The sequence below is a fragment of the Physcomitrium patens genome, chromosome 16, assembly GCF_059467195.1.
Source record: "Physcomitrium patens ecotype Gransden chromosome 16, ASM5946719v1, whole genome shotgun sequence".
Classification (NCBI taxonomy): domain Eukaryota; kingdom Viridiplantae; phylum Streptophyta; class Bryopsida; order Funariales; family Funariaceae; genus Physcomitrium; species Physcomitrium patens.
In genome coordinates this window covers 10,953,333-10,974,805 of record NC_143425.1, presented here as the reverse complement: position 1 = coordinate 10,974,805, position 21,473 = coordinate 10,953,333, and the positions used below count along the sequence as shown (strand labels likewise).

At 35.8% G+C, this 21,473-nt stretch overlaps 1 protein-coding gene and 1 long non-coding RNA gene across 3 annotated transcripts; one reads left to right on the top strand and one right to left on the bottom strand.

Annotated features, from left to right (window-relative positions):
• Positions 1 to 11,676: 11,676 nt before the first annotated feature.
• LOC149987651 (uncharacterized) lies at positions 11,677 to 13,140 on the bottom strand. The gene is made up of 2 exons (XR_016507115.1): positions 12,731 to 13,140; positions 11,677 to 11,860 (listed from the first exon to the last, which is right to left on the bottom strand). It is a non-coding gene; the product is annotated as an uncharacterized LOC149987651 (long non-coding RNA).
• A 1,927-nt stretch (positions 13,141 to 15,067) lies between these two features.
• On the top strand, positions 15,068 to 20,976 carry LOC112293840 (protein kinase STUNTED). 2 transcript variants are annotated; one of them, XM_024543747.3, is made up of 11 exons: positions 15,068 to 15,467; positions 17,005 to 17,102; positions 17,211 to 17,329; positions 17,495 to 17,616; positions 17,755 to 18,594; positions 18,687 to 18,935; positions 19,076 to 19,239; positions 19,388 to 19,467; positions 19,712 to 19,859; positions 19,999 to 20,148; positions 20,278 to 20,976. In XM_024543747.3, the coding sequence occupies exons 1-11, from the start codon at positions 15,233 to 15,235 to the stop codon at positions 20,563 to 20,565; spliced, it is 2,493 nt and encodes an 830-aa protein (XP_024399515.1). In that variant the 5' UTR covers positions 15,068 to 15,232; the 3' UTR covers positions 20,566 to 20,976. The 2 variants fall into 2 exon arrangements, with proteins under 2 accessions (XP_024399515.1, XP_024399516.1); XM_024543748.3 differs by having other exon boundaries at positions 15,093 to 15,467; positions 19,082 to 19,239.
• The last annotated feature ends 497 nt before the right edge of the window (positions 20,977 to 21,473 follow it).

The window sequence follows — 21,473 nt, the reverse complement described above, 5'->3', positions numbered from 1 at the left end:
TGATTGGTAGGTTAAAAACTTGGCCAACAAATTAATTATGTATCGTACATATCAATAGCTTGTGATATAAGCTAATAATATGACACACATGTAGAAAATTTGCCTTGCAAGTTAAGACATGTGTATTACAAATTGGACATATATTAGAGGTCCTAAAGAACGTCACCATGTAACTTCTAGTTCGATAGTATATATAGATGTAAGAGTGAAATCTTCTTCACTTTTGACAATATTTTTTAAGTCATTAGTCTTATTTCAAGACTTTTTGATCTTCTTGTCTTTAATAATAGCCATTCTAATTTCAATACTATATTAATTTTGAATAAATATCTATTCTTTTTGAATTATACAAGAATGTATTAAGTTTTTGGTTCTTTAAGATTCATGTTCTTAATTCTACTTAAGATGTATAATCAACTATCATTAAAATAACAAGACAACTTTTTTGGTATTAGTAGAGTTTTTTATAATAACATAGTACATTCTTCTACTTAATTAATATATTTTTTTAATAATTATAGTTATTATCTATAACTTGATACTTTCAACTTGTCAAAAGTTGTTAATCTTGCAGCAAAAAATTTGGCAAATCATTTATTAGAGCTGCATAGAATAAAAAAGGTACAATTAAAAGAATCTCAAAAATAAAAAAAGATCAACAGTGATTTCTATTACAAGAAACAACTCCAATTTCACATGAACAAAAACATATAATTACTTTATTGCAATACCAAGACTATTTATCTTTGTGACAAATTGAATTATCATAGAATTGAATCATTTCTTATTTATGAATAAATCAATTCAATTTCTTATCAATTATACCTACTAGACACTATGAAGATCCATCATATATTTTATGTATCCCTTTTTGAATCATATAAGACATTAATTATATAAAAAAAGAAAAATACCATATCTTTTTATAAAAATAAAAAATAATCAAGAGTTTAAGATCAAAGAAGTGTTTGATTCAAGGCAACGCCAAAATAGGTTAGAATATCTTGTTTATTGATACAAATATGTTATTAATAAATATATATATGGAAGCTAGCCAAGAATCTTGCAAATACAAGAAAGAAGATTGATACTTTTCATCAACAATATCTATCATAATTAAGTTGAAAAGTAATAATTCTTTGCTATAAAAGAAAAAAAAGATTAATATATATATATATATATATATATATATATATATATATATATATTCTATCTTCTATCATTATGTATATTTTTTGTATATTTATAATGCTAAAAAAATAGAGAATCAACAACTAGCAGATTCAATTCAAAAGCTATTATTTGTCAAATTATTGAATAAGATATTACAATTATCACAACCTTCTAAACAACATAGTAGAGATGAAGATCTTCAAAAATAACATATTTTTTATCAAATAGATAGTAAATTATAATATGTTTGATATCACAATCTTAGAAAAGAATCATTGATGTTTAGAGACAGGAATTATCATTGATGGAGTTCCAAATATTTTATTTGAAAGAAGTTATGAAGGCCTCAATAACGATCAAATATAAGAACGTTCTTCTTACTTTGATATGAAATATTATCAATAGTTAAGAGGATCTATCAACTATTTTTAAAAAAAAATTAAAATTAAAACATTTAGCAAATATAACTTCTTGTATTTTAGACTTCTTTAATATATGATTATCGCTCTTTGTAAAATTCGTCCCTAAAAAGAGGATAATATTATGGACATTCATATTTATGAAGATATGTTGTATTTTAGACTTCTTTAATATATAATTATTGCTCCTTATAGAACTCCTCCCTAAAAAGAGAATAATATTATAGACATACATAACTAACAGCTATGCATTGATTGATAAGTTGGAAACTTAGCCAATAAGTTGGCTACATGTTGTACATGTTGGCCACTTGTGGTCGAAGTTTGTCATGTATTACACATGTGAAACTTATCTTATCAATTAAACATGTATTTTGTAAGTTGAATATGTGTTAAAGGTCCTATAGAACATCGGCTCATACCTCTTAGTTACATAATATATATAGAGGTAAGTGTGAATCCTTCTTCTTTCTTGTCAAGGCCTTTCTAGTCTTTAATTTGTTTTCAAGTCCTTCTAGTCTTCTTATCTTTAACAATATTTATTCTATTTTTACTATTATATTATTTTTGAGTGAATATCTATTCTTTCTAAGTGATACAAGAATGTATTGGGATTATATTTGTTTATGATTCATGTCCTTAATACATCATCACTAATTATTAACTTAAGAATTTTTTTATTGATTTAATATCAATTTCGTATGTAAAAATATCAAAGTTCATAATACATATGGCTAAAAAAATAGAGATGGAAATTTCTAAATAAAAGACTTGAAATTTTGAATTTTGGTATTTTAAATGTATCAAGTTCAAAATCCAGTAAATTAAAAGTTTTTTAAAATTTAACTTTATCTTAAAGATAATACGTTATTAGCTTGAATTATTATTAAGTAATAAAAAAATATTTAAATATCAATTTGCTAATATTAATCTAAAAATAAATTTGAAACTTTTATTAAAAGAAATTTTGCACCAATTATTACCTCAGCTAGATTGCATGCAACTTAACTTTGATAAAGATGTCAGAGACTATATTTAGATTTAAAAATTAGAATATAAATAAAGTAGTGAAATGAAGAAAAAAAAATTATAGGTTCAGTATCACTTTAAATAAAATTATTTTATAAACCACAATAACAACATAAAAAATAAAAAGATTTTTATGTTAAATAGTTACAACTATCTAAATTCTCTATTATTTTTTAGATGTACATGCTATTGTAATTCATGGCCTTTGTGGCTACTTATATCATTTTTGATTAAGTGCAACATGCTAAATGCCTTTTTTATTGATATCTAAACTAATCACTTCTATTCTAGACTTTATAATGTCCAATTTATAATTTTATCAAATATCTTTGACTTGCCTAGCTATTTTCCAAAGCTTCTTGATTGCAATTTCTTTGTTAATTCTCTTCTTTTTATCCACCCACGATTAAATAATCAGTTAACATTATCTAATATAGAATATTCTAAGAAGTGGAATAAATTTACAAGTTGGTATATGTTACTTTTATATAATATTTGAGTTTTTTAAATATATATTTTTAAGATATTAGCTATTTCACATTTAAAAAATTAATTAATTAAAATGTTATATTTAATAAAACCTTATTTAGATAGTAGTTTAATTTTTACTATTAACAATGATATCAAATTAATTCATAATTCACAGCTTAGAACATATGATGGTATTTGATATGTTTTCTAATCTTCACTTTTCAAAAAAAAAACAAAACAAAACAACCAAACCATAAGATTATTGTCAATGGGCTATGTTGAAATGGCAACATTCTCTGATATAAATTAAGTATTCAATGAAGCAGTGTCCTCCAACAACCATGAACACAAGTAAATTCATTTTACCTGATCTTCAGTAAGCCATTTTATTTGGTGTTAAAAACTATATTCTTTTAGAATCTTAGATAACAATTAACAAAATTTATATCTTGGTTGAACCTCAATTTCACAAATGTGTAGAATGATTATATAAGTAACATACAAAGAAATTTTAATCTTACAAATAATACTAATAAGAGTTGCTGTTTAAAATGAAGTTTAGAAATGGCACTTCTCACATTGTTGCATTGATTTACAATGAAATTGCAAGCATCTAGGATATACTATCATTAATTAAAATTATGGTTTCTATTTTTTTAAAGAATATAATTAGTGAAAATTATAACAATAATAAACTATTAACTAATTAATTTTAAAAGAATCTAATAAACTACAATAGCAAGGAGTTTAAAATAACTATAATCAACATCTTGACAAGTTTTCTGAAAGATTTTTACAAAAAAATTATACATATATATATATATATATATATCTTAAAATTACTTCTTTGTTTTTTCTCTTCTTTACATTAATGTTTTGAATAATGAATATTGGCACACACAAATCAGAAAAAAAGAAGAAAGAAAACCCTTCCTAGAGGTAGAATCATTCTTGCAACGTTATTTAGATTCTCCAAAAGTTATCCTCTTCTTATTTGTTATCTATATTTATATGTGTATATATGATTTGAATCTTGGGTAATAATAGTGGCTGAGGGAAAGAAAAAAAATCATAAAAATGACGATATTTTTGTTTGTATATCCTGTATTCTTATATTTGTTATCTAATCATAAAAACCACATGATCACACACATGATTTGTATCTTGGAGTGCTAAAACTCCATTCCCAATGAGGACGATACAGAGAGAGAGAGACAGCGAGAGAGGAATGGAGATGTTCCTACTTGTGTATCATGCATGGGCACAACCCAACTCCCCTCCTCCCCTTATCTATCTATTGCCCTCCTCTCATGGGCTCCCTCTTCTCACATTATTAGTGTGGGGATTTGCCCCCTTGCCTGCATTGAAGAACATGGAGCCAACAGAATGTGGAGCACCCAGCTTTTGTACCTGCCTGCGTCACCACTCATGAGCCCGCAGATCCCCACTTCCCCACTCCCCCCCCCCCCTACCCCTTCAGAGAATGTGGCCTTGCATTCAATGTTGCTTGTTGCATTGCCAGGTTATTATATGGATGTCTGTGGGTGGATGGATGGATGGGTTGTGGATGAAGTTTTGAACGAATGCAGACCAACCAACCAAGCAAAGCTGTAGTGCACAACAGTGTTTACACCTCTTCTCCTCACTCAATGATGATGAAGCAAACGAACCCCCTCCTTGTGGAATGTTGTAACACAATGCCTGAGAAAGACTGGCTTGCAGGATGGAATGGATGTGCGAAGGTGTGCATTAGATGAAAGTACCCCCTACAATGCATGCATGGGACTTGGAAGTAAAAGAAAAATGTTGTTCTTGTTGGGGGGGGGAGGGAGGGGGGTCATTACGATGAGCAGGGCAGCATCACCTTCACCTTTTTCCTTTTTTGGACTGTTGATTGCTTTATGGAAGTTAGAAGGGAACAGGGTGGGCCCTCGTTCTCATAACTTTTTATTAATTTATCTTTTTATTATTTTTGGTTGTTCTGGCACGGGTGAACCCTAAACTGTTTGAGCACCTCCTCCCCACTTGTGGGCATTGTATTTTCCTGACACCTGGCATGCTGACTCATCACTGCGGCACCCATCAATACCCAGGCAGGCACACAGGCAGGCATCATAATAATATTATTAATAATCACAACACTGCACTCCTCTTGTTTCATATCCTGTTGCATCCCCTCCTTTTTTGAAGCTCATGTCCCCCCTCCAGCTATCAACAAACAAATATTTTATTTTATTTTATTATATATATATATATATATATATATGTGTGTGTGTGTGTGTGTGTGTGTGTACAAAAGTGCACAAGAAGAGTGAAAAAACAGAAACTGAAGAGAGAAAAACACACAAAAGAAACAAAACAAATCAACATAGAAACTGTATATATATATATATATATATATAATATTTTTTTATTGTGACACTGTGGTTGGTGGTGAAGAAGATGAACCCAAAGCCAAGTGGAGTTACAGACAGCCCACAAGTGAGCCCTATGACCATTTTGGCACTTTGTACCAACAAGTTCAATGAGTAAAACAATTGAATGCATAATGGTACAATTGATTGTATTTCGATTTGTAGGTGCATCCATGAATCTTCTTCATTGCATGCATAGGCAAAAATTGATTTTTATTTCAAAATACAAAAAAATGTGCAGCTCTTTGGAATAACCCATAGTTATCTTGGAAAATAATAATAATAATAATAATAATGATGATGATAATACACAAGTTATGAACACTTTTTTAGTAAGATAAAATCAAATAAAGTTCCTCTCATTGGTGGGTTTTTCTTCTCATGTACACTTTAAAATAACATTTGAACTATATAAGAATAATGCACAAGGACTTATTTCAATACAAAAAGAACTCTTTCTCTCGCTTCTTCAATGTCCACATTGGTATAATTCCTGTACCCAAGTTTCTGAACTTAAGCACAAGAATTGTGTGTAAAAGTAGACATGTGTATAATCCAAGGATAAGTCCCAAGATCTAAAACTCCAATGTTCCTACTTAAAGGAAGTTCAAATCTTTACACACTATTCGTCAACAGGTTTTCATTCTGTTTTAATATATATATATATATATATATATATACAATTGATGATCTACTTTTGAAATTGAATTTTTTCGTATAACAAGTTTTTTTAGATTATCTGCCTTCAAAATTTGTATGTTTGACTAGAACAATAGAAATATTATACCCCAGGGACTATTTTCTCTTCATATAGTTGTTTCTTTTGTATAACTCAAAGATTTTCCATTGATAAAGTTAATTGTTAGTTGGTAGCAACATACAATGTCATGAAATTTGTAATTCTACTTGTAATCCTTATAAATGAGGAATCACTGTATCAGAATCAAAATCACCTTTGAATGTCATATTTTGGATACTACCTGTGTTCAATGAAAAACATGCTGATTTGATACCAACTTTAGTTAACTATGTAAGAATAATGAAACCAACTGGGAATTAGTAACCATAGATGTACTTAATCCACACCTGGAGGATATGAGCATATTTGTGACATTGCCTTTTTTTTTTCCCCTGGAAAATGTAATAAAATCAAGCAAATAATACAAAACAGATATTTTACATACAGAGGGCACCAGACAAGTAAAAGGCCATGTCTCAGAAAGCCACGGCAATACTACAATGAAGTGGTGAGGGGGGTACAACATACAACAGAATGCAACCCATCTGGGCCTCTTTCAAACGGAATCTGACAGCCCAGGTGATGGATTCCGACCGGAACAGGGCTGGTCCCACTCCTGCAGCTCTATTTGTTTCATCTTGGCCTTGAGCTGTTGGAGGGCTTGCCAAGCATGTTTTGCAAGCTCTCCACATTCTGCCATGCGATCCCAACTGAAGGAAAGGAATATCAAATCAAAATCATAAAAACACAAAAATAGCCTTCATGCTGACAAGGCTTAAGATTGAACATCAGTGGCACACTGGCCACTCATTAGCTGCCATGTCAGCAGCATGCAGAAGTGTTTTTCTTTTTCTTTCTTTCTTTTTTCCAAGTTTGTATGTTGGTTTTGACCATTGACCACAGAATTGCCAAGTTTTGTTTTGTTTTGTTTGGAAAGAGGAGCTTCTCCATTGAGTTTTTAGAAGGCTCCTATCGTGGAGGAGAGGAAGACCGTTCCACATGGAACACCCATGTGGCCCATACACTTCATATACATTGTCCAAGCCAAGCTTCTTTTGTTCAAGATCATGAGGTGAGGGTTACCTTATACATCAATGAATATTGTTTTTTTGTGCATGTCAAAGGCTTTAGTTTCTTTAAGTATCCTTCAAGTCTCATCTTTCAGACTTGGTGAATGTTTTTTTTGCCAACATTTTGTAAGTTGAACAATAGTCATTGAAATTGCACATGAATGATATTTGTCATGTAGAAAAATCATACTATATAATAAAAAATAATTAATATTGGCTTGATTTTTTTGAACGTAGTAATTATTAATCTTAAACACAAATCACATTTTACACGTGGACTCATTTGAGACACAAAATGATGAATTGCTTGCAATATGTTATTTGTATTTTGAACTTGTATGTAAGTATTTAAGTGTCTTCTTTTTTGCATTTTAATTGAATTGTTGGAATGCTAATTTTGCATTCAACATTAATTAATTATTTCTATGTTCTTATATTGTATTTTTGTGTAGAATGCTACAACTTAGTTTACAAAAGAGACCTTTGTTCATGAATACAATTTGTGGGACAAGTGCAGCATTCTGCATTCATATGACAAGATTATCTTCAAAAATAATTTAATGTAAATGTAAATTTTCAAAAAGTTCAAACATTCCTCTCAGTAATCTCATGAAAGCATGCTTCTTGTGAGTATATCATGCATGGAAGTAAATCTACATAAATTAAATAACAGTCTTAGAAATAAGTATGGAGATATAAAAATGTATTCTTTTTTATTGAATTTTATAACATACCAAATTTGCAAAAAATGTAATAAATCCACACGTGTATAAAAATAAAAATAAACTTGAAGTAAGTTCAATTTTATATGTTAATTTGATTAATTTTTGTTTGTTTTTTGGTTTGTGAGTTTATATTTTATTTTTTTTAATTTTATAATTACTAAAAATATTAGATGCATCAATCCAAAACTCTTTTGTGATTTTTTGAAGACATATTTATATAAAAAAGTTAATTCCTGAACACTAGCTAATTAGGTGCAACAATCAGAAAATTGTACTACTAAGCAAGCTAGTGACCAAATGTCCGTTAGTACATCAAAATTGTTCCACTGTAAGGTTTAGAGTAATGTAGAAACAGAAAGCAAGAATTTCAGAAATTAGATTAATCTTCATTGATAAAAAATAAGGGAAGAAATAAAACAAAAAAATGTATAAATAAATAAAACTCACAATAAAATATAAAAAAATCATATTTATTTGTGAAAAATATTAAATCTGTTCATAATTTTAAACGTTTCAAAAGGTGTTTTATGGCCCCTCTGTTCATTCATAATAAATTTTTCTTCTTGATGTTTCAGTTAGGCCCTTCTTCCACTTTTAAAACCTCATAAATACCTCTGCAACATAGAAGGCTGTATTTCATGTTCAGAATTTATATCACCTTTTCAAATAATCAATCAATCAATAAGCATTTAAATGCTACTACATAAACACATGTGCAGTCAATGGAAATAACCAACACTGATCAGATATATATATATATATATATATATATATATATATGTTAATTGAATATTCTATTTTCTTGGCAGTAATCTACTTGTATTAATATTAAAATTTTCATAAGGCAATATTACGCTTTCATTAGAACAAATTACAACTAAATATAAAATAATAATAATAAACAGAAACATTAAATACGATACTTATCTCTACAAGATAATATAACTTTGAGTTTAAACAAAATGTAGTAGTTAAATAAATATGTCTGTAGGTATTTTAAGTTTTAAATTTAAATACATGTAAATGTTTTAAGAATCATATTAAAATTGCATATATTTATGATGACTTCTTTCTTTTCCTTTCTTTGCATAAAAAAGTGTGCTTAAAAATTACAATGTCAAAATCTATTTTACAAACTTAAAAAAATAAATAGTATATATATATATATATATATATATATATATAAAAGGATAATGTTTAATAGACCTACGTTTTTACTAAATCAATCAACCTATCCTAACCATCATGAATAAAAAAAAATTACCTCTATAGATACACTTTTTAACAGTTGAATTTGCAACCAATAAAAACCAACCACATTTATCATGATTTCCTTATTTTTTATTTTTATTAAGAATGGATCAATTTACTAAAAATATGAATCTATTTAAAATTCTTATATATATATATATATATATATATATATAATTAATTAACAAGTGAGTACAAAAAAAATCATAAATTTCAAATTATTTTATTTGTATAATTTAAAGTTTATAATTTATTTATTTTATTAAATTCTTAATTTTACTTGATTTTAAACTAGTGTACTATCAAATATCACACAAATCTATTTTTCATAAAAACTTAACAATTAGTAGCCATAGGTGAAGTTGATAACATTTTTTTAGAAAATAGAATAGAAGCTACATAAATGCAAGTTTGGTTTTTAATTGTCTTCAAATGCACTAGTTACATAAATAATTTTTAGATCTAAACTTTCATAACTAATATTTAAATTCCAACAAACATATAGTGTCGAATATATCACCAACAAGTATCATAAAAATATTAAATATGCTTATTGAATATATATATATATATATATATATATATAGAAAGAGAGAGATTAAAGTTCATTCCTTTACAAAATAATTGTAAAAGACCAAAAAGTTCATCTTATTTCTAAAACTTATTTTTTAAAAAAGTAAAAAAAAAGTATACTTTAAATTTTTGTAATCTTGCAAATCTAAAGCAAAAAGTAAACTTAAATATTATTATTTTAAAAAAAATTCTTGTGTTACTTTAAATTATATTTGTTTTAACTAAAACAATTTATTTTAAGATATAACATTCACTCAAATTCATATAATAAAGTTTAGAAAGTAGAACTGCATAATAACATTCTTTTTGACTAAATCAATAACAACAAGAGTATCTTCTTAGTGTTTTTTTGGCATGAATTATAACTTAGATAACTTCTATCTTAATTACATCTCTAGAATAGAAAAATAGCATCTACTATTTTTATTTTTTTTAAAATTTAAACTCTTAAAACTACAAATGAATATGCAAAAATAACCCATAAATAAAATCATGATAAGAATATATATATATATATATATATATATATGTATATATAGTAATTTTTAATTTCTATATTATTATAAAAAATTACATATTTTACATCCAAATCTAAACAGTGAGTAAATTATTAATTAAATAATTTTGTCTTTATAAATAATTTTGTATTTCCATCGATAAAAAAATATTATTACCATTTAAATTCAAAGCCCATAAAAATAAACTAAACATATAGAAATAATATTATTGCATTTCTTTTATAAAGTAAATTTTGTCATAGATCATATTCTAAGATATACCTACATATATATATATATATATATATATATATAGATATATATATATTTAAAATTATATATTTTTATATGTACATATTACACATTATTAAAAAAAATTACAAATTTAAGATCTGGTATGTAATTATTTTAATTATATTTATATATATATATATATATGATATGTGTATATAAATGATAGAATTAATTATTTAAATTATAATAAATTTATATCATTTTTGAGTATAAAATAAATAAATAAATAAAAATTAAATTATATTTTTGTTTCATTTTAAAATCAAGATTGAACCTACATATATACCTATATATTTATATAATTTAAAAAATTAATACTAAAAGTGATTGCATATTGTATAGTAACTGCTATTATCTATCTTTTTTACTTCAAATACCTATACAAACATTGTTGAAGACATATTATTAAACAGATTGTTGGGCCCAAAACTATAATATTGTAATTCAAAAAATACAAATAGAAAATATTTAGATTAGATTATTTCTCCATGTTGAAAGGTAAAATAATCAATGATTTTTTTAGAAATTAGAAAATAATAATAATACTCATGTTATAAGTTTTAATTTTTAAATATTATTTCATAAATAATATTTTTTCTCAGTAAACATATATCAATGGTTTTATTATTGGCATTCAATTTTAGAATTTTACCTATTTATCTAATTTTTAGATGTGCAATTTGCAAAAGCTTTTGTTATCTTTGTGTCCCACAAGTTGAAGAATCTACACTATACACATTCAAAGAATGCCAAGCAATGTACAAAGTCCAAACTTTGTGTGTGTCTTTAATTAATATCATGGGCTCCAAAGGTTATTATTTAGGTCCATTCACAATTTGGAACCACAAAAAACTTATACCTCTTGAAGGAGGATTTCTCTCTCCAACTTCAACTCTAATTTGTAAGTATCCTTCTCAATCCAAAAAAGTTAGAAGACTTTCTAGAATGCAACTAGGACCCCACAAGTCACACATGGTCTATGACCAAACACTCATCTCTTATATAAAACAACTCAAGGGAGATAAATCAAAGGAGTAAAAAACCATCTTTGATTGACTACATATCTCATTGTTTCCATCAAAAGTGAAGCAATAACTCAACTTTTGATCAACAAGAGATCAAAATCTGCATGTTGTTGTTGTAGATTGCCAATAGTAGAGTTGCGAGATTCCTAGCATGGAGCTGGAAAGCACCACAACATGAAACTGCAAGTAACATGGAGTTTCACATCATATGAAACCTTAAACAAAGGATTAATTTACAACACATAGTTTACAAATTTTTTTTTGGCCAACTACACGAGTTTCCACTAGAAAATATATATATATATATATATATATGTATGAAATATTGGAGGCTCTGTTGTAGGTGTACACTAAAACAGATTGATAACTCCCAACCACAGCATTTCAACCCATGAATACATTTGACAAAATGTGGACCATAAAATAAGACTGTATTATGTACAGTAGAAGAGTGACAAGTAGACTCCATGGCCTATGAGACAAAGACATAATAACTCTTTTATACACAGTGAAGCTGTCCCCTCCTAGGGTTTCTTCCATGTGCTCCCCAGTGAACCTGGGAAAAGCTTATAACCATGTTTTTAACAAATTTAATTGAATTAAATTTCGTGACTGCTGCACGTGTTCGATGAGGAATTTAAATAAAAGACATTGTAATTCCAAAGCATGTCCTTCCACTCACACGACCAGTGAGTGTGTCTATTTCACTATTCAAATGCTGTGTTCAATGAAGGGGGTGACTGCAGTGGCGCAACATCCAAGACGAGGGTTTTGGGAAAATTAGGGTTTAGAATGTTGTTGCTTCACGACGAAACTAAAGCTTTGAAGCTTCGGAGAGGGGTGTATAGGAAGTGGGAAGGCCGTGCTGCTTTGCTCCGTTTACGGCCGGACAAAAAAGCAACCTGGGTGTGAGACAAAGTGGCTCTTTAGGGTGGGTGTGGGCTCTCCCCCTCTCTCTCCCGGCCACAATTATTGTGCTGTTAAAAAAGCGTCTGGTGTCTGCAATTATTGGATCATCCGGAGGGAGGGGGAGCTAAGATAGATAGATACCTGGTGGAGAGGAAGAACATCGCGATGACCCCTCCGAAGTGGCCACCGAGGGATTGGTGCGACTGTGTCCAACGTCCGACGCACGCTAAATCGGAACTGTGTGAAGAAATGCTGCTCTCCACAGCGAGGGAGAGGGGCACCACCCCCTCCCTGCAACGATGGCCGAGTTCCGCAGAGGGGCAGCCTCGCCGATATCCCAATTGGCAGATGGAGACAACTCCAATAGTCATAATTTCTGTCCACAGTGATTCAGCGGACCACATCCATGCGTCGTCCCGCTCCGCCTAATTTAGCACCTCGGCCTGCTTTAGCCCCTCCCCTCCCCGCAACCCCGACATCACAACCTTCAACGCTCCAGGCTGCTTCGAAATAATTGAGGCTGACTGTGGCGAAAGGCATCCGTTGGGCCTGGTCTTCGGTGGCTCCTTCCTGGCATCCCATTGCTCCCGATGCCTCCGGGTGAAGCAAAGTATTCATTCTACGACCACACATCGCTGCAGCAGCAGCAACTCTCCTATTCCCGATCACCGGTGGTGCAGGCTATTCGACGCCTTGTGGTCGTGGGTGGAAGGGGGTTAATCAACGGAATGATGTTGCCCGTTTTTCGTTCGCTGCTCTTTTGATGGATGGGTTCATTTGTTTGTTTTTACTTTATTAATTATTATCATTGTTCCAGAGAGTAGTTCATTAGTATGTTATGGGGGAGAGGGGGTTTCAATGATTGGCTTGCAAGGCCCATTCATGACCACAGTCCCATTGGAACACCACCACCTGATGAAGAGACAGAGAGAGTGAAGTGGGAGAGTATCCATCCACACATGGTGTGTTGATGATGATGGACTCCGTTCCAGGACAGAAACGGCATATACCCCCACCCCACCTTTCTTTCCTTCAGGAGCTGTGCTTCCAAAACCAGGAAGAAGGGAAATGATGAATGAATGAATAGAAGGAAGGAAGTGCATGATGGGAACAACAACAAAGGGGCAAGAGAGAGGGGTTCACAAGTCATCATCAGATTTTATCACAAGCGTGATGATGCAGTCTAATACAAGCTTGCTACTGCTGCTCATGGCCCTATGATTTCCTCTTTGTGCAGTCATGGCTGGATGATGAGCAAGCAGCCCTGCGAGTAAGCTAGCGAGTGGAGGGGGTAAAGAGAGAGAGAGAGAGAGAGAGAGAGTGTGAGTGTGAAGTTGCCAATCCTCCTCTGCCAGTTGCAGCAAGCAACGCAGGGCCAAGCACAACGGGTCAAGGAGTGTCGCAGCTTCGGACATACAGAGCTCAAACCCCTCACCCACTTGCCTTGGTTTCTCTGTCAGTCTTTCGGGGTGAAATCGTTGCCGTCGATGGTGAAAAAAGAAAAGAAAAAGAGAGACGATCAGGGCAACTGGCGTGGGGCGGTCGTTTCTTTCAGCTCCGAAAAGAGCAGCGTGATACAAAAAAAAACTGGCGACGGGGTTGCGCCGCCCGTTTCGCAACGAATTCTGTGTGCTATAACTGCGATTACGGTTAAAGCGAAACTGAAAGACGGGGAATTGATTGTAAGAGACTGAAGAAGAAGAAGCATAAGGAGGAGGTGGAGGAGGAGAAGAAGGGCGGAGGTGCCACTGATTTCACTCGCTGGGTATGACTAATCACTCGTTACGGCACCCAACTGTCGTCTCCTTCCTGAGCAAGTCTATGAAAATCCACCCGCATAAAGTGAAAGGAGAAAAACCGCAGAGAATGATGAACTTAGGAGTGTGATGGTGGTGGTAACCCAGGGAGAAATTTGGAGCTTCGCAGCGGCCGATTCTCCAGGAGGGATAAAAAAGAATAAAGATAACAAAAACAGTACAAAAAAACAATTAGTGGATGAAGGGCTAAATGTGGTATGAGAATCGCTTCGGAGCAGCAGTGAGCGATTGATGATTGATTCGGCCCCTGACTTGGCTGATTCCCAGGACGTCCAGGTGAACTCTACCGTCGTGGCCATCTCCGAGAAACCCGAACTTGCCTCATTTGAGGGCCATTTCGCGCACTGCGCCTCGTTCGGAGCTCGGCTTGTCATCTGCTGGCGTGATTGATTGTTTTGTTTTCTTTGACTGCGTCGTGAGCCGGGGGGATAGTCGTTTGATGTATTCTGTGGGATTGCGGGGTAATCACTCGAGTTGTTTGCGCGCATTGAGGTTGGGAGCAATCGTTGAGAGTTAGTGGAATGGTTTGCGAGATGGCAGGTGAGAGGGCGTGGTGGGTCAAGGGGGTAGCCATGGCAAGGTTGGAATTTCAGTGAAAAGGTGGTTAGAAGTGGGAAGCGAGCTAACGTCGTATTGAACGAGGGCGAAGAGGTTGCTGCATTGGTAGATCTGGTTGAGCGGAATTGGAGTGGAGATGGAGAGAGAGAAACATGGGTCACGAAGGTGATGTGACGTGAAGAAGCCAATCGTAGGAAAAGAGTTTGGAGAGTAGAGTTGTGAGCTGAGGGTGCGGAGAGGGGTGGGAGGGGCGGTGAATTCATGAAAGATGGGCGCAGAGAGAATAGCAGCAGTTGGTCCAGCGTATCAGGGGGTAGAGGAGATGGCTAACCTGTCTGCGCTCCGAACACAATCATCAGAGGGCGCGAGCGGACGCAGGCTGCTGGTGGGCATGAAGCTCAACACTTCTTGCAGGGAGATGCTCACCTGGACCATTGCCAAGTTGGCCCAGCCCGGCGATCACATCCTTGCATTGCATGTCTCCTCGTTTCCGCTGCTCGAAGGTACCGATCAATCGCTACGCCCTATTCTTCGTTTCATCCTTCACCTACCCCTGCCCACACCTCACGCAAAGTTCGAAACAATGCAAGCTTCACTTCTTTCTTCCTCTCCCCCTTTTCTCCCTCACCTTGTCCGCCTCGTCGCATGAAAAAAGCGTGCTAATTGTTTTCGTTGAGAAAGCAAGAGAGAGAGAGAGAGAGAGAGAGAGAGAGCTGGAGAGTGAGCTATAACGAGAGCGAGAGTGATTTCCTATTGAAGCGGACCCACCATAAATAAGTCCGTTGCAAACTTCCTGGGGCCGCTCTCACCCGATGCATCGAAACAATAACTTCGTGTGCACCCGAGAGGTTTGATGATTGCTGTGAGGCACATTCGAGTCTGAGTGCACATTTCAAGGGTGTATATTCCTCCCAGTCCCGGCATTATAGTGTTGAAAGAGTCAAAAGTTGCATCAACTGTTTAGCACTCCCATTCCGTCCCCTTTTCCTCTGGAGTCGCAGTTCACCTTTTTCGAGTAAAAGTTTTATAAACCTCGCTTGATGACCTTTGTATGCTCATTAGTTTTCCATAGTAAACGAGGCAATGTGGCCGCGGCTGATCGTCTCAGTTGGGTAAGCTGTAGAGGTAGAAGAAGGAGAAGAAGAAGAGGAAGTAGACGTCTGCATCTACAATGCTAGATCAGCAGATTTTTCTTCCCCACAGTATGCAAACTGTGCTTCCGCGGAGATGAAGCTCTGAGGTTTTTAGTATCTCAAGGTCGTGGAGCTCTCGTAGCGTCGGGAGGACTAAATTTGAGGTCCGTATGTGATTTACCATCTACCTGCTCTTGAAGCACGTGGACTGCTCCGAATGTCACATGATTGTGCAAGGTCCGTTTGCAGAATTTAGACTGAGATAGTCGGCATTCTTAATGTCAGATGAAATAGGGAGTTTGGTATCCCTCCAGGAGATCTTAAAGTATTCCATTGATCGAGAAACTGAGGCCAAAGATTCGATCAGTTTTTCTCTTCCTTCCTACGAAAAGAAGAGAACTTCAAATCTCAGATAGGTGAGAGAGTACCAGAGGTTGCGTGTATTTCCTCCATTTGTTTGTGATTCGATAATGACCTGATTCAACTCTTCAGCTGCAGCACTGCTGCGATCTCTCTCTCATCCCTTGCATTATCTTCCTCTCAACTCCAGCGTCGCCGAACATGTGTCTTGTGTTGGACGATCCCTTATGTAATTCGGTTTCGAATTCAGCAGGTTCACATACCTCCGTTGATTGAAGTTTTTTTTTTTTTTTTTTTTTTTTTTTTTCAATTTTTAATGCAGGGTCCTTTGTGCTTGTGGAGTAGACTGTAACAAACCGTTTCGTGTCAGTGTGTCACCGACTGCGGTTTAGCACAACGATGACACTTGAAGCGTAATTCTCGGGGCTAGTTTTGATACTGACTACGTTGTGTTCCATGCTGTATTATTCTTCAAGATTCGGCTTAGTTTAACTCTGTAGTCGAAGTTGCATTCTCGCTGACTAATTCAATAGGTATTCTGAAACAGAGCCTACAACCAAGGAAAAGGAGTCTCATGTTCAGCAATTGGCCCAAACTTTGCGTGGAGTTTTCTCAGTCTACGAAGCCTTGTGCAATCTGAAGCAGGTTTGTTCCTCTCCTCATCTTATTATGCGTTCTGTTGCTGATTATATTGGAGGGTTCAGAGTGGCGTTTTGATGTTTCATTTTTTTAACAGAAGACTATGAATGGCAGATAAAACTGCAACTGGAGATCGTCAGTGGGTACAAGGTCAAGCACATCTTAGTTGAGGTTGCCAGGAGTTATGACGCTTGCAAACTCATTCTCGGCACCAACAACAGCTTCCCCGTGGGGTTAGTTATCTGCCGCTAAGTCTTCAGCACTTTTTGTGGTCCTTCTGTGCCTTTTCCTTTCGTAGTCATGCTAAGTTCTCATGTGTACGAGATTGTTGGTGTTGATGATCGGTGCAACGGCTACTTCATGTCTCACTATTTAACAAAGATATGATTGTTCTTCAGCCGGACGAAGGCGGTCGGTAGATACTGTCTGAAGCGGCTGCCTCGCACTTGCATTGTTGTAATCCTTGACCAGGGCGAGATTATTTTTGACAAAAGGGGAACGCTCGGCACAGGCATGACAAGTAAATCACATTTCTAACCTTTTAATCTCATGCTAACATCCCTTCCAGGTGAATAGTGTCATGCAACTGAGTCGTTGATTGTCATGAACCAGTGCATGGATCCTCACCAGCTGATGCTTGTTTTTCTGTATGATTCAGGGTTAGGCATGATCAAAGTATTTCGGCGAAGTATGCGGATTGGGCAGAACAAGAAGTTGGGAAGCGACGTTGGATTGGATGGGTCCGGAGATAGTGAGAATCCAGATCTTGGAAAGCTGAACACCAGTCTTTCCGGGATGCCCCATTATCAACAAAGTCTCACTTCGAGCACTCGTGGTGAGCGGGACTTGAGCTTTGGGTCTTGTTCTTCGGTTCTGCAAGAACACTTCTCAAACTCTCCCGTGAGTGTGCTCCCCTCAGAGCGACGCAACAGCACGTCTGGTTTTGAGGCTCTTCGTATGTCATTCTCCAAGCGCCGTGCGCAAGGGACGCTAAAAGCATCAGCCAAACTCAAACCAAGAGCTGCGGAGGTTGAAGATGAGAGATCGGATATGTTTCTCCTTCGAGAGCCGGACAGCAACGACGCAGCTGAGTTGAATAACTCATCTGGTTCAGGCGCCAAAGATCCCGTGGAACCTGAACTTACCGTGGCTGATTCCGAAGTGCCAAGAGCGTCAAAGGATGGTTTTGTCCCAGGATGGCCCCTTCTGCACCAAACCATGGGATTCGAGAATAAGTCTCAGCCAGCTAATGATATCGCGGATCGTGATTTGTCAGTTATAAATTTGGCTTTGCAATTGCCGGAACAAGGGCATGATCCATCATCATCACCACCACTGCCACCAAAACAATTTAGGGTTGACGAGTTGAATGGAAAGAGCAGAACAAGAGATTCTTGTCAGTCAGTAGCGCAAGAAGTGGATTGCCTTCGCTTAAGTCGACCTATCACTGCATTTGCTTATGAGGTTCTCGAAGCCGCGACCTCCATGTTTTCTCCAGGTTAGTCATTGGGTCAATGCTCAGAAAACATTCCAAACAGATTGCATTTCTCACGTCAAGAGCACTTAATGAGGCAGTTTGATTGTTTGCAGATAATGTGGTAGGACGTGGAGGAGGAAGCGAGGTGTTCAGAGGTAACTTGCAGGATGGGAGGGTAGTGGCAGTGAAGCGACTGAACCATGGTCCACAATCAGAAGAAGAATTTTCGATCGATATTGAAATTAATACAAGTTTGGAACACCCACATATTGTTTCGCTGCTTGGGTACTGTCTGGAGTCATCGCACAGGCTTCTTGTCTACGATTATTTACCCGAAGGAAACTTAGAAGACCATCTTCATGGTAATTCACTTCAGTCATTAGCAAGCTTGTCACCAAGTGTACATTGCTTGAGGAAGGTTGGCTGTATTGCCTTAGTGCATTCAATGTGGATTTTCGAGGTCATGGTCAGGGTTTGAGATGCGGCTGTGTTTGTATCATAGCTACAGGAAAAGAGGCATCAATGGTTCCATGGGAAGTGCGGTACAAAGTGGCAGTGGGCATTGCCAAGGCTCTTGAGCACCTTCACAAGGGCTGCACCAGGCCCGTGATTCATAGAGACGTTAAAACCTCGAACATACTTCTTACCGCTGACTTCGAATCTCAGGTTCCGTTTCATCCAGTCTCTTTTCCCTTTGTTACGCCAGACTTCAAGCGTGCTATGGCTACTAAATTTATCTCCACCATACTGTGTATAGTATAGCACTTAGATGAAAATTATTAACGTATAGTTTATGGTCCCTGTATGTCTTCAGTTGTCGGACTTTGGGCTTGCGAAGTGGGCACCCACCAAGGCTTCTTACCTTCTGTGTAATGACGTCGTTGGAACGTTTGGGTAATGCCATACACCTTTGTTTTTTTGCTAATGAATTTGTTTCTTTTCAACAAAACGCTCGAATGCCTGTGGATATCAAAGCCGTTGAATGCATGAACTGGCGAGATCGATACGAAAAAAATGTGATAGATTGGCAAGGGGGGGGGGTGTGGGATTAAACTGTGGCGCTTTCCTGCAGCCACTGTATCATCGACGTAGCAGTCGATCGTTGATACATAACTGACTGGCGTTATATCTCTACCAGGTACTTGGCCCCGGAATACTTCATGTATGGGAGGGTGAACGACAAGATCGATGTGTACGCATTCGGTGTAGTGCTTTTAGAGCTTATCACGGGTAGGAAACCGATCGATACCACGAGGCTTAAAGGCGAAGAGAATCTCGTGAACTGGGCAAGTCTCTTAACACCAAAGACTTCGATTAGATCTGTTGTTTCTACTGCTGTAACTCCTGCCATATAAGTTAATTAATGCCCTTGTTTCTAAACCAATCGGTGGTAAATTAACCTGCCTAAGTAATATTCGTGAACAGGCAAGGCCTCTGCTGGTTGACAGAGCATTGAACAGATTGGTGGACCCTCTGCTACAAGGCTCATACGATGAGGGGCAGATGAACAGCATGGTGATAGCAGCCTTACTCTGCACCCAACAATCCGCTCAACAGAGAGCACAGATGAGTCAGGCATGCATTCCTCCCTTTCAATAATCAACTAATACTTTCTCCTTGATGAAGCGTGGAAGTGATTTCAAGTTGCCATGGTTTAGGATTCACGACATTTGGACCCTCACTGAACCTTTGTCTTTGCTCCAGATCCTGCAAGTTCTCGGTGGCGACCACGAAGAAGCGCTGAGCACTTGCTTAAGGCTTGTGGATGCTGAAGAGGTGGAGTGCCCTCTGGACGGAGGAGCTCATGATGGCTATGGCGATTCAACCAACAACATCCGCAACCATTTGGCTCTTGCAATGCTGGGCGTAGACGATGACGCAAACTCGCAATGCAGTGTAGATCTAAGCAGTGTGGATGTTCCCCACTCTAACAAGTACCTAGAGGAGTATCTGGAAGGCCGGTTCAGCCGATCAGCCAGTTTTGAGGATTAATCTCGCTGGTTCGTCTTGTTTTTGAGGTTGAGAGATGCAAAGGAACATTGGTACAGTAGGAGAGGTTCGGTCTGCGAGGCATCGATTAGAGAATAGGTATGTACCATATGAGATTAGGTTATTTTTTTGGGCTTTGTCCAATTGGCTTTGAAGAGTGAGTAGCTATTCTCCGCCTTCTTCGAGAGATTTTAAGAAAGAGCGGGAGCTTCATGAAGCTCATGACCACCTTGTGCACAAAAACAACCTTGAGGTTCCACTTATGCGGACCTTGTGAATTAAAATTAGGGACTAGCCAATGCTGTTTGATACAGATCCCTTAAGTGCTATCACCTGAGATGTGCACGCATATTTACATGTACCGATGTGTTTCTCTAGTGTAACGACTTCAGCCAAGAAGAGTGTATTCTCTCATGTATCGTCTCGCTCTTTTCTGGACTTCTTGAACAATGTTGTGTTTCGTTTCAGACTACGTTTGTTGTGCTCATCTTATCCTGCTGCTTGCTTGCTTGGAGATGATATTAGACGTGAGTTGCAGAACTGTGTACTGACGTGATTGCAGAGAAGTTTTGTAGCCGAGGATCTGTTGGTTGCATGTACAACATGATCTTTTGTCAACTCAATATTAGATTGCTGAAGTAGCAGTCCTACCACCCATGAGATCCAGACTTGTACGTGGTCTTGCAATTGGATAGATACTCCGGAAACATGGTGGTGATAGAAGCGCTTCTTTAACTTGTCCGAAGTTGTAAGCTACGGAGCATGGACTTGGTATGTTTTCAAGTGTAGATTATCAGCATTTGTGAGGTGTGTCTCACACGAGGACCACAGCAGCAAGGACGTTTCCCAATGCATGTACAACGTACAAGTTCAATAGATATGTTTGAAATATAGCGTGATGCCCTGAAAAG